This window comes from Triturus cristatus, chromosome 8 (genome assembly GCF_964204655.1).
Source record: "Triturus cristatus chromosome 8, aTriCri1.1, whole genome shotgun sequence".
Classification (NCBI taxonomy): domain Eukaryota; kingdom Metazoa; phylum Chordata; class Amphibia; order Caudata; family Salamandridae; genus Triturus; species Triturus cristatus.
In genome coordinates, this window is record NC_140591.1 from 447,401,818 (window position 1) to 447,415,798 (window position 13,981).

Sequence of the window (13,981 nt, forward strand, 5' to 3'; positions counted from 1 at the left end):
ATCTACTGGCGTCACCCAGTTCCTCGTATCAATTGTCCTCATCAGGGTAATTCTCCAAGGGACCATACACCTCCTTCCCATCACCCCCTGTCAGGATAATACGGTTTGTCAACAGGAGAAAAGTCCAGGGGATGCAAGGCCCGGACAGTGCCAGCATGGACTGGCGCTGGGACAACACCAGATTGGTATGGATGATAACAATAGGCACAGGATGGAATGGAGCCAGGGTGGATAGGTGGATGGAGGCAACTGTGGCGGCATCATTCCGGATCCGGAAATGTCAAGGGGAACAGGAGCCTTTTTATGCGACGTCACCAGAAAATTCATCACCTGCTCGCAAATCGCTTTCTGGTTTATTGGCCTGCACTGGGCACTGGTCTTGGGTCATGCACCAACTCCAGGCACCAGAGAAAAACCAAGTTGAGGGTCAGATACTGACACCTCTCTGGGGCAATTCTTACAAGGTTTGAACCCTGTAGGCTTTGCAAGGGACAAGACAAGAGGGGCACAGTTCAAGAAACAAATTAACAAAAGTAAAAGAGAAGTTGGTCACAAAAGAAGCTCTCCAGAAAAGCGCTGTTGGCACGGAAAGAAGGAACTGATGTCAGCACGCCAGGGTGGCAACAAAACATCACTTTTGATGCCAACAACCAGGAAGCAGTGTTTCGTGAGGACTCCGTGTTACCAGCCCAAGAAAACAATCATTCTTTGATCTTCTGTGCAATTCAATTCACAGTTGATTGATTGATTGATGTGGAGCTTGTATAGCGCAACTAACGCCCTACGGGCATCCTGGCGCTTTTGCCTTAAGGACAACATCAAAAGGTGACAGAGGGAGAGTCAGCAAGAAAACCTGCCTAGATTAAGCTTTAGGGTATAACCAGGTTTTGAGTCCCTTGCGAAATTCAAGTAGGGAGTTACACTGCCGCAGGTTCACAGGGAGCTTGTTCCACAAGCCGGATGCTACTATGCTGAAGGATCTTCCACCTACCCTGGTGCACTTAAATCTCGGGATCACCAGAAGACCAGCTGTAGAGGAGCGAAGTTGCCTGCTTGGAAGGTAGCGAGCAAACTTATCCTGTAGAGGGGATGGGCCCAGTCCATGTACTGCTCTAAAAGTTAGGCACAAGGACTTAAAGACGACCCTTTCCCCCACCGGGAGCCAATGTAAGTCCCTTAGTGCTCTGGCCGACGAAGAACAACGGCGCCTATCAAGCACTAGCTTGGCTGCGGCTGACTGAATCCTCAGCAATCCTTGGAGGATATACTGCGGAGCCCCTAGATAAAGGGAGTTGCAGTAGTCAAGTCTGCTTAATACCGTGCTGCGTACCACTGTAGCTCGCGACTCCCTAGGGAGCAGAGGAAGAATACTCCGAAGTAGCCGCAGCAAGGCAAAGCAGACATTGGCAGTCTTGCTTGCCTGGGACACCATCTGGAGGTCGTCATCGATGATCACCCCAAGATTGCGAACCTTCCTGACTGGTATGAGGGGTCCTTCCTCCGGTGTGAGACGGAAATCAGGAGGGAGGTATTTGGGGATCCTAAATGGTGAACAAAAGACCACCTCAGTTTTACCGCAATTGAACTGAAGAGAGTTCCTTCTGAGCCAATTCGTAGTCTGGTACATGCACTGATGGAAGCGGTCCATGGATAGTGCATCATCCCCTTCTAAAGAGAAGGCCAGTTGCGTATCGTCAGCTTAGTTCACCAAGCTGACACCGAAAGATTTTATTAACGGGAACAGGGGCCGCAGGTAGATGTTAAAAAGGATGGGACTAATTGCGGACCCCTGCGGCACCCCGTACGCAACTGGAGACCTGCTAGAGAAAAACGGTGGCAGGGTAACAACCTGCTGTCTGTCTTCTAGGTAAGAATGAAACCATTGCAGCTCTCTACCCTTTACACCTATCTGCCTCAGCCTCTCTAACAGGACTGGGTGACTCACCGTATCGAATGCTGCCGACATATCAAGAAGCACCAGGATCATAGCATTCCCGTTGTCGGCACGCATTCGAAGGTGGTCCAGCATGGTGGTTAGCGCTGTTTCGGTTACGTGACCAGGACGGAAACCGAACTGGTCCCTGTCTAGCAGAGAGTTCTCCTCCAGAAACTGAGACAGCGTCTTACTTACAGACTTTTCCAGTATTTTCACCGGGTAAGGCAAAAGAGAAATGGGCCTGAAGTTAGCTGGCACTAGAGGGTCCAGGTTCGGCTTTTTTTATCAGTGGGGTTACCACTGCTAATTTCCAACAGCCTGGAACAGATCCAGCCATCAGGGATTGATTGCAGATCATCCTTAACCAGGGGAAAGTGTTACGTCCGTAAAGCTTCTATACCTTATGGGGAAGAGGGTCTAGGGGAGAGCCAGACGACACACTTTCAGTCAGATTGTCAAATACTTCATGAGAAAGAAGTTGAAAACTGTCCAGGACGGCAGTCAGTTTTTGATCTCCGTCAGCCGGGCCGATTGTTTCCTCAGGACTGTCCTGGATGTTGTCCTGCAGATTGTTCACAATGTTAGAGATCTTCTCCTGAAAAAAGGAGGCGATTTCGCTACACAGAGTTTGCGAAGGGGCGACTCTGTTATTCATGCAGTCTGGGTTGGAAAGGTCTCGGACGATCTTAAAGAGGGCTTTGGACCCGTTGGAAGCCTGTGTAATGGAGTTAGCGTAGAAATCTGCCTTAGATCTCAGAATGAGGGTTTTATATTGCAATTGTACTAGTCTAAGATCTTTGTCTTCTTCAGAGTAGTTTCTTCTCCATTTCCTCTCTGCTTGTCTGCGAGAGAGTCTAAGATGATGCAACTTCTCATTGTACCAGGGCGCTGATCTTTTCCTTGCCCTCTTTAAAGGTTTTATAGGGATACAATGGTCTAATAGCTTAGTTATATGTTCCGTGAAGGACCTATAGTTATCCTCCACGGACTTATTGGAGGAGAAAAGATTAGCATCAAAAGATGTAGTTATAGAATCAACCCTTGCCACTTTGGCCCATTCTCTGTCCATCCTGTGAAAGTGCCGCTGGCTAGGCAGATTCTTGTGGCAGGGCAACGCCATACTTAGATGGATGAGAAAATGATCAGTCCAGTTCAAGGGCATTATGTTAGAAACTTTTGTTGTAGCTGGATTGGCAAAAACCATATCCAGAATACGTCCCTTCTGATGGGTGGGGCTGGACACCAATTGATGGAGATTCAAGGTGGAGCACGTGCACAGGAGGTCTCTCAGTTGACTGCAGAGGCCTCCGTCCTCACTGAGATTAAAGTCACCGAGAATGACCATGTTGATGTGGGTAAGTTTTAGATTGGTGATGGTTTCAGCGAGAAGGTGGAATTGTGTGGTCGCGCCCGGTGGTCTATAGCAGAGCACCCCCGTGAGTAGATTCCCGCTAGGGGCCTGAAGTGAGAAACCCAGGATTTCAATTCCCCCAACCTCGTCAATCTGACATGGTCTGAAGTCTAAAGTATCCTTAAAGATCAGACCCACTCCTCCCCCTCTGCCCGAAGTGCGAATCTTGTGAAGGATTTTGTATCCGCTAGGACAGGCCCCACTCAAGCCAACGGCGGACTCCGTGGTGGCCCATGTTTCTGTTACGAAAAGTGCATCCAGTTCCATATCTTCCAAAAGGCTAAACACTTCAGTAGAGTGCTTAACAAGCGAGCGACTATTAATTAGGCCACAGGAAAGACCAGCACTTACTGACTTATGACCCTTTGAAGGATTTAGCTGTAGTAGTTGTGCACCTGTTAGAATAACCATACCCCTCCAATCAATTTGCCTTGACCGCCCTTGAAATCCTAGGGCCTCCTCCTCCACAGTCCTGATGAAGACCCGCTTGTGACACTCCACCAAGCGCCCATAGGGTTGAAACGTCGACGATCTATTGTGGCACAGATTGCAGGACATAGTTGTTACCAACTATTTAATTTGTTTAACTTACTTGTTACTGCATTTTTAATCTGGCCTTTCAAAAACAAACCACATCCTCCCACCCTCACCTCACTGCACTATGTATTTATATCACCACTGAGCACCACTATCTCACTATTTTGTATCACTGTATGAATTTGGAAGTATAAAATTCTGCAATGTGTTTCTGTTTATCAAATGTTATCAATTCTGATACATAAATCAATGAAAATCCTTTCTCTGTGTTCTTGTTACTCTTTCCCCTTTTGTTCAAGAAATGTTTTTGCTTTCAGAAATGTATTATATGTTATGCTGAAGTAACTACGGCTAACTACAATACGCATTGTTTATACCCAAGGGAACCATTGTTCTTTATACGTTAAATACCCAGGTTCCTAGGGACACAGGGTCACCCCATTGTGTTAATATATAAACACTGACGTGGCGCCAAATGAAGCCACCTACCGGCGCACAGAAGTACTGCTCAAGATTTTCCGGATCCAGTCTGATGCCTGGGAAATATTCTAAGGAGAGGAATCTGCAGCTATAAGTCTTTATCAGACAGAAGATCCCATGGTTTGCAGTGGTAACAGACCGGGGAAATGCTCCCTGTAGTCAATCTGAAGCAATGTAGCGACAGCAATATAGGGGGCAACTGATACTCCGAGATCTAAAAGTGCTATGTAATGCTGTGGAAGGAATATAATGAGTAGGTTAGATGAATAGGAAGGGAGTAAGGTTTCAAGGGGAGGATAGGTGTGGGATGAATGACAAGGGGCAGAGGATAAGGAGCATGGCCCTTCCAGTATCTAACTGGCCCAAACTCCAAAGATAAGTCAACCCTTAACCCCTCCACCTTCCTTAATTCACCAATGTACAGCACCTCTTAAATGAATACTATAAGACAGTCATCCTACTCGTGTAAAATTTGATGGGTGCAGAATACTGCCTTAGCCCTGTTCCAGAGCAGCTGTTAGGAGGAAAAATAAGAAGTGATGAATGGACTGCTTGAATTAATTTAAGCCACTAGTAATTACTCTGATCCTCAATCCAGTCTTCCATCCCCCCTTCCCCAACACCCAAACTATACCACTTCAGATAAGAGACAGCTTTATGCAGATTAGCCTTGGTCCTGCTCCAATAGGAATGATGCAGCCTGAAGTGCCAGGCCATGTCCCCTCGGAACAGGAAGACAAGCAACCCCCAAGAGGGTTTCATCATATTCTGACTCTTCAGTATGGTACAGATCAAATACTGTGGCACAGTGAGCATGGGTCCCAGGTATAGGCATACATTTTACACTTAGGGCATCGCACTCAGGAAAACAAAAACGTGATGGATGGATTGCCTGAATTAATCTCATCCACTGGTAGTCACTCTGGGCTACAATTTAGTCCATTTTTATGTGCCCACAATGCCACGTTAGCCAGGAACCAGAAATATTCACATCAGTCTTGGTTCTGCTCCAAATAAGAATAGTCTAGCTCGAACTGCTAGCCCAGATCCCCTCTCAACAGGAACACAAGCAACCACAGACAGTTTTGAGCCACGCCAGTAGGGTGCAGCTTGAGTCCTAAAGTAATTCGCCAAGGAGTTCACAATGGACTGTTCCCATGAGAAGCAGGAACAGTACTGATTTACATAAGTTTTCCTCTGTCTAGAGTGGCAGAGGAGACGAAAAAATGTGGGTTTGAAGGCTACCCAGAGCGATAAATTGTGGTGGCGACTATTTGCAAGCATTCCTCACATCACCTTCTGTGTGCCAATGCCACAGACATAAAAAACACACTGTTTATTTTCATGAGCCTTGAAAAAGGTTGCAAACTTAACACAAGTGGGCAATTTTGGAACAGAACGGGTTGTATTGAAACAGTTCTTCATTAAGATGGAATAATAAAGTTGAAATAATTTTGCAATTCTAGAGCTTGTTTTACTTGTTTGTGGATGTGCAAAGGTTATTCTTGTGAGCACTGATAACATAGAAAGAGGGTTATCCTCCGTTTTTTCACACCTGAAAAGAGAGCGTTTCTCTTGATGCACTCTAGTGAACGAGTAGATTCGGTCACCTCTGTAGCTCAACACTGTTTCTTTCTGTTGCTTAAAGGGACCACTGTAAACACTGTCGTCATACACCCTTGAGGGCTCTTCTGTTCTCAGTAATGTTGGCTGTAAATGTTCGGTCTGCACCAGTTAGGATGTTTCAAAAACGATAAATGCTTTATCACCGAGCCAGATGCCTGCGATTCTCCCACGACTCCCCAGTGAAGCCCCCACTAGCAGCCCTCCTCCCTTTCGGTCTCTCAAATCCAGTATTATTCTTTTTAAGTATCAGTAAATATAGGCGTAAAGAAAAACTTATGAATCTAAGGAAACACAGCGTACGTCGTGGTTGTGCGTTCATCAGACACAGGTGTTCAACGCTGCCGACGAAAAGCAGGACTTGATAATTTATGGAAAAAAACAATTCAGCTCACTCTGCCTACCTCTTCAAATAATACACACGTGGGTGGGAAAGAGTGAAAGAGAGAGGAAGGATGGGCGGCCTTGACAAACATAACACTGAGTCATGTCTACAGCAAAGCCTATTTTATTACTGATAAACCTGGCTTTTCTCCGGGCCCAAAGGTGCTTGCAGCAAGGCAGCATTTTCAATAATGGTCCTGTACTGCCCCCAGGTGGTCATTTCAGGCGAGTTAAAACCTTCTCCGATGAACTCGAAAAAGGAACTCTTTTTCATTTAATAAGTACGTTTGAACGGCAGATGTGTCTAAATGCAAACAAGCTTTCCCAGCACAGCCTGTACACGACAATACGAATTTACTTTATACTGTACAGGTCAGGCAGTGTGCACAGACACACAAGGGGTGCCAGACAGGCTCCAAACTGATATTTTTTCATGCCCTGATCCAGGTGAAACACCTGACAGCAGAGGTTGGAATCTTTATCTAAACGCACACCGGACTCACGCGAAGCGCTTATTTTCTGAGATTACTCACGTGGAACGCCCTTTCCATGGTGATTGCGAAGTAGTACTCCCGCCGGGGATACCTGCGCTCGCAGATAAACACGTGGTTGCAGACCCTGCCCTTCTCCCCCGTCTGCTTGGTAAACAGCTTCTTGCCGATCATCTTTGAGGCGATGTCTTTAGCTTCTTCTGGTCTAAAATAAAACCAGGGTAACGTTGAATTACAGACATATATTTGTATTTATAAATATAGAATAATACACAGGTGACGGTAGTGGCTATGTACTTAAGGGTAGGTCTGTGTCCAGCGAAAAGCAAGACATTTTTGGTTTCCTAAACTGGCTGTTCGATCAATCTGCATATAAAACTTTTCAACAAAAGAGTTTATACAATTTGGATTAAGCATAACCAGTTTCATAAACATTTATCAAACAAGGTGGCAAAAAAGTGGGTGTCAAAAAGTGATTTTCCCATTTTAATTCCCATAGGATTCTTTAGTCTCGATTACAGAAAGAAAATGGTGAACGGAATCACAACAAACGTGGCATGAAAACAGAATTTTTAGACTATACTTAAGGAAATGTCTACACCCATTTTTCTTTATGGTAGCTTTGAAAAGATTAAAAAGATAGGAGATAGCTGGACCGTTAGTACATGGAAATCTGCAAACCCTGTTTAAGAGACCTTTCAACTGGCCCAAATAAAAAAAATAAAAAAATCAAATCTGATAGGAAGATTGCACTTTTCCTCCAGATGTTCCTTTCAGGTTCACAAATCCAAAATTGCATCCATGAAGCTCTCAATGAGTGACCGCAACGTGAGAAAAGAGCCAAAAAAGGGCAAGAGTAGCTCCCTATAGGGGTGGGGTGGGTGGAGTCTGCACTCAGAATGACAATGGGCCAGTCCACAGTCTGTACAAGGTCCGGGAGGGGCTGTTGCAGCCAGCCTGAGTCTACAGATTAAAGATAAGTGCGAGAGACCCCAAGTAGAAACTTTTAAACTCATGGGGCCTCTCGCAGGGGAACTGCATACGTTCCTGAAATTCCCCAATTTTATTTTAGTATGATGTCTGTAAGGCGTCCGTAATTTTGGGACCCCAAATTACGGACGCCTTACAGACATCATACTAAAATAACAGATGGTCCGTGAAATTTACGGACGGTTGGTCACCCTACAGCTGAAGGCCATGTGCAGCAGAGGCTGAGCACAGTGCCTGGCAGAATGCTATTTGTATATATAGCCCTCTGAAGTCTGAATAAGGTTAAACACCTTAATTGAGAACTACTTCACATGAAAACCAAGACATACACGATACTTTTAGACCTGCGGAGGCTAATATGCTGTTTGCTGCAATTATTAAGGGCATCTCACGCGTCATGATCATATACTGCGATCAAGTGGTTCTAGTGATGACACAAACCACGAGGCTGTAAGTAAATGAAACTCCAAGATGGCAGTATAGAACAAGTTACTTACCTTCCGTAACAATGTATCCGTAAGAAACATATGTTATAGATTACTTACCTTAGAATTACCCCCAGGCGTCAGACTGGATCCTGAGAATCTTTTCTTACCAGTACCCCTGCGTGTCAGTAGGTGGCGTCGGTCGACTAAGCGTCTGGCGTCGCCTGGATCACATCGCGGTGCCTACTTAGACAACCCCTGTGCGCTGATGTCAGTTCTGACACGACTTTCCACGTCAGAAGCACAGAGCCATGAAAGACACTGGCCAATGTTGCGCCACAACTAGGGCATTGTAAGGAAGTCACTATCCCTAGAAATCAGTTCGCAGAGCATGGAGGATGGGTGGGGATGTAAGGAATCTATAACTAACATATGTCTCTTACAGATACATCATTACCGAAGGTTAGTAACTTGTTCATCTGAAAGAGACGGTTATAGATTCCTTACCTTAAAATAGATACCCCAGCATTACCATATCCGGAGGAGGGACTGCGAACTAAGTTCACACCAGAAAGTTCTGGAGGTCAGAACGGGCAAAAATAGCCGTCCCTCCGGAATTAGCTGTCCAGGCAGTAATGTCTGGTAAACGTGCATAAATGCCCACGTGACCGCCAGGCAGATATCCAGAAGTGGGATTCCACATGTCAATGCAGTGGTTGCTGCCATAGCCCTATTGGAATGAACACGCAGGCCCACTGGAGGGTAATTTTTTGCTAAAGCGTAAAAGATTTTGATAAAAATGACAACCCATCGAGAGATGGTATGCTTTTGAACAGCCAAACCTTTCTTGCCACCTACATAGCCAACGAAGAGTTGATCATCCACCTGGAAATCTTTTGTGGTGTCAAGGTCGGATAGCGCACATTTAGGGGCCAGAAACGGTGGAGTCTCTCCTCCTCTTCGGAAGGGTGCGGAGGTGGGAAAAAGGGTGAACAAAGTGATCGTTTGTCCTATGTTAAATGGTGCAACTACTTTAGGAAGGTACGAGGGTCTCGTCCTAAGCACCACTTTGTATGGATGCACAGCGAAGAAAGGGGGCTTGGAAGATAGAGCCTGAAGCTCACTCACCCTGCGAGCAGAGGTGAAGGCAACAAGGAAGGCAGTTTTCAGAATGAGGACCCTGAGAGGACAGTTGAAGAGGCTCGAAAGGAGCACACACAAGATATGTTAGAACAAGAATCAAGCCCCACTGGGGCATTATGAAAGGAGATGGAGGAAAGAGATGAGTAATGCCCTTAAAGAATCTATTTACAATAGGAGATTTGAATAAAGACGGCTGATCTGGCAGCCAAAGGAAAGCAGAAATAGCTGCAAGATAGCCTTTAAGAGTGCCTAGAGCAGAGCCCTGCTGAGCCAAAGAAAGTATAAAGAAAAGGACCTCAAAAAGAGCGGCAAAAAGGGGATCCACAGCCTGTGCGGTGCACCATGCCACAAACCTGTTCCATCTGTAGGCATATACCGTTTTAGTGGAGGGAAGCCTGGCTGCCAAGATGACATTACAGATTTCGGGTGGAAGGTCAAAAGCTGTCAACTGTCTCCACTCAATCTCCACGCAAGGAGGTGGAGGCTGGACAGGTTCGGGGTAAGGACCTTCCCCTGTTGCTGCGACAGAAGATCCTCCCAGACTCTTTGTGGCCAGTCTGGAGCCACAAGAATGACTTGAGCCCGGTCGCGCTTGATTATCTTCAGCACTTGGGGCAGAAGTGGTACAGGTGGAAAGGCATACAGGAGGCCACAGTTCCACTCATGACAAAAAGTGTCGCCGAGCGAGTGCCGCCATGGAAACTCCAACATGCAGAACTGCTGACCTAGGGCATTCTCTTCGGTGGCGAACAGATCTAACCAAGGCTCTCCCCACTGCTGAATGAGACCTTGCACCACCTCCGAGTGAAGACGCCATTCATGATCTACCAGGCACCGACGGCGGAATTCGTCCACCCTGGCATTCAGAGAACCTGCCAGGTGTTGAAGCACCAGGGTCATGCCTTGATGTTCCAGACAATTTCAGAGGCGAAGAGCCTCTTGACATTGTCCACGAACCCACCCCACCCTGTTTGTTGCAGTACCACATAGACTGTGATCATCTGCACCATTTTACCTTTGAGAGAGGGAAGGAATGCTTTCAGTGCCAGACGGATCACCCGGAGTGCCAACAGGTTGATATGGAGCCCGCCTTCGCCAGAGACCAGACGCCTCTGTTCTCCGCCTCGCCCAGGTGGCCACCCCATCTCAGGAATGACGCATCGGTCACCACTTTTAGGTCTGGTTGGGGAAGGGAGAGGGATCTGCCTCTGACCTAAGCTGGGCTCGTGAACCACCACTGCAGTTTTTGTGCGGTTTCCTCTGAGATTAGGAGATAGACAGAAAGATTCCCCTGATAATGCGCCCACTGGAACTTCAGGTCCCACTACAGAGTCCGTATATGCTACCTGGCATGATTCACCAGAAGGATGCAGGAGGCCATGAGGCCCAACAGACTCTGGGTCATTCTCACCGAAATCCAAGATAGAGGCTGAAACATCGGTACCATAGCCCGAATATCCCTGACTCCCTGCTTGGAAGGGTAGGCCTGAAACTGCACTGTGTCCAGAACAGGTACGATGAAGGGGAACATCTGAGAGGGAGTCAGGTGCGACTTCAGCACGTTGATAATGAACCCCAGCAAGTGCAGGAGGTCTGCCCTAGTCTGGAGGTGGGAAACGACACCCTGGGGCGAGCCCGCCTTCGAGATAGAAGACAGGAACCCATGATCTGTGCAGATGAGCTGCGACCACTGCCATCACTTTCGTGAAAACACCCGAGTGGCACTGGTAAGGCCTAAGGGGAGCATGGTGAACTGAAAATGCTCATGGCCTACCGTGAACAGTAGATCTCGTCTGTGGGCTGGCAGGGCGGGAATATGGAAATAGGCGTCCTGCAAGTCCAACGCCACCATCCAGTCTCAAGGGCAGACAGGACCTGAGCCAATGTGAGCATTTTGAACTTTTCCTTCCGGAGGAAGCGTTTGAGGGCCCTGAGGTCTTGAATAGGATGCAGGACTTTGTCCTTCTTGGGCACCTAAAAGTAGTGGGAATAGCAACTGCAACCTACTTCTTGTGCAGGGACCCTCTCGATAGGTCCCTTGGCCAAGAGAGCGGAGACTTCCTGGCAGAGAAGCGCCAAATGATCCTCCAACATGCCATCGAAAGACAGTAGCATGGAGAGGGGGCTAGTCTTGAAGGGAAGGGAGTAGCCTCTTCGGAATATGTGCAAAATCCACCTGTGTGACGTGATGGATTGCCAGGGGGGGGAGGTGATGGAGAATCCTGCCTCCCACTAGCCGTTGATGGGCCTGAAACCTTGGACTAGGAGGGTTTGGAGGCTGCGTCGGGGGGGGGGCGGGGGTTTGGGGAGAAAGGGTGGACTGGCCCGCCTGCTGGATGCCAGACCCACAAGGTCGCTGGTTCCCACGTCCACAGCCACGCAGAGGCTGGGCAGCTTGCGTGAATCCGGTGGCTAGGCTGGGCCGGACATGGCTGGGCGTCCCTTCCATAGTAACGAAAGGGGCGAAAAGCAGACTGGAGTGGTCAGGAAGATGGAGCAAGGTCCAAAGATCTGGCCGTAGCCCACGAATCTTTAAAGCGCTCCAGCACAGTTTGCTTTGTTGCCAAAAAGAGGATAGTATGTTCAGCAAAGTTGACTGGACATCCCCTGAGAAGTCAGATGTCCGCAACCAGGCGTAGAGCCTAAGGGCTACCGACGTGGCAATCGTTCTGCCCAGAGAGTCGGTGGCATCCAGTCCACATCTGATTGTGAATTCAACTGCATCTCTCCCATCCGCCACTGCCTGGGAGAGAATGGCCCAGGCCTCCTTCGGGCACTGAGGCAGCACCTGCGCAACCGTATTCCTGGTAATGTGGGAGTATCGGCCAAAGAGGCACACTGTATTCACGGACCGCAGTGCCAAGCTGGAGAAAATGAACATGAGCTTCAAGGTGATCCAGCTTCTTGGATTCCCTATCTGGGGGAGCAGAAGGGAATGGGTTCAGAGGAGGTTGCCGCAGGTTGAAGCACCTCTGTCAGGAGGTTAGTCCTGAATGCCACTGAAAGGAGCTCTAGGCCCAAGGCCTCGGCCGCCCTTTGCACCACCACAGCGTAGGACGCTCCCTCCTCTGTAGCAACAGTAGGGGGAGAAAGCATGCCAAGGTCTGGAGAAGTGTCCAGACCACTGGTGTCACCCAGGTCCTCTCTCCAGTTCGGTTCTTCTAGCTGGTCTGCTAAAGGGTCTAGCAACCCCTCCCAGTCCTCATCACCACCTTCCGGGCGGTAGGGAACACCAGGGATGAACAGGGGAACAAAATTACCCTCCGGCATCGGATCCGATGTCGGTCTGGCTCTGGGTCCCTCTCGGGGTTGAGGATGGGGATGGCGCTGGCCAGGGAGGTTGCCAGGATCAGCACTGAGAAAGGTTGAGTAAGATCAACCGGCGTCAATCCGGATCCAGGCACGGATCCACGGGGGCCTTAGCCACCGGCATCAAAGGCCCAGGCCCCCGACCAGCTCCGCGGGGCCCGCCGGCGGAGTTGGGCTGCCCAAAGACCAGGTGGAGGGCCCTTGTAAAATTTGCAAAGTTGGGCAGGGGATTCGCTGGCTCCCGGAACTGGGGGGAGGCGCGGAGTGGTCCCTGACAAAAGGCAACGGAAACGGAGCCTTAGAGCGATGACGATATAGGTGTCACTTCAGCCGACCAACGGGGAGAAGGCAATGTGCGCTGGTGCTGCTGCTTCTTGGATTTTACCGAAGACCTCGAAGACTTTGAGTGCGACGAGGTGTGGTGGCTCTGCGATCAGTCTCGAGACCTTCTTCTCGAACGAGACCGGGAACAACGCGGAGCCGAGCGCCGGGCCTCCAATAACTTTCGGGACCACTCCAGTAAAGACGTTGGACACATGGCCCGGCAGTCAGAGCATGACTTTGGATCATGGCCATGATCCAGACACTAAAGACACATGAGGTGCGGAGCCGTCACAGACATCAGCTTGTGACAGGAGTCGCAAGGCTTGATCCCTTTCTGGCGTTGGGACATCCCTTGTGCACCAGGAGACAAAGACTCGAAAAAAGTTGACAGAACGTCGAAAAAGGATAGTCAAAAAATGACTAAGGGGTAGCTCTCTCTTGATCTGCACTAAGCTGGTGCAGAAAAAGAAAACTGATATCAGAGCACAGGGGCGGTGTCCAAGTAGGCACCGCAACATCATCCCAGCAACCATGATGCAGACGGCAGACGCAGTCGACAGACGCCACCTACCGTCGCGCAGGGGTACTGCTAAGAAAAAAATTCTCCGGATCCAGTCTGACGCATGGGGAAAATTTTAAGGTAAGGAATCTATAGCTAACTGTTTCTTTCAGATGAACCATATTTGTCATATTTGGGTCTCACAGCTCAGGGTACTGATGCATTCACGCCAAGAATCTGTATTTTAATCTCAGACACAGGTTTGAATTTAGGCAGGTCGATTTTTCCTTCCTCCTTCCGAAGATGAAAACATTTCTAATATTGAATTAGATAACCATGTGTGATTCAGTACCAAGATGTCACAGGGATGAACAGGTGCTCTACAAGTACACGTTACGTTATCAGGTATGTATTTATTATATTGCGCGT

At 48.4% G+C, this 13,981-nt stretch overlaps 1 protein-coding gene across 1 annotated transcript in view; it reads right to left on the minus strand.

Moving 5' to 3' along the window:
* SUCLA2 (succinate-CoA ligase ADP-forming subunit beta) overlaps positions 1-13,981 on the minus strand; it is a 318,851-nt gene that overhangs the window by 139,915 nt on the left and 164,955 nt on the right. Inside the window, exon 4 of the mRNA XM_085621852.1 lies at positions 6,905-7,067. Coding sequence (XP_085477978.1) covers positions 6,905-7,067 — 163 coding nt within the window. The remainder of the gene's footprint in view (positions 1-6,904; positions 7,068-13,981) is intronic.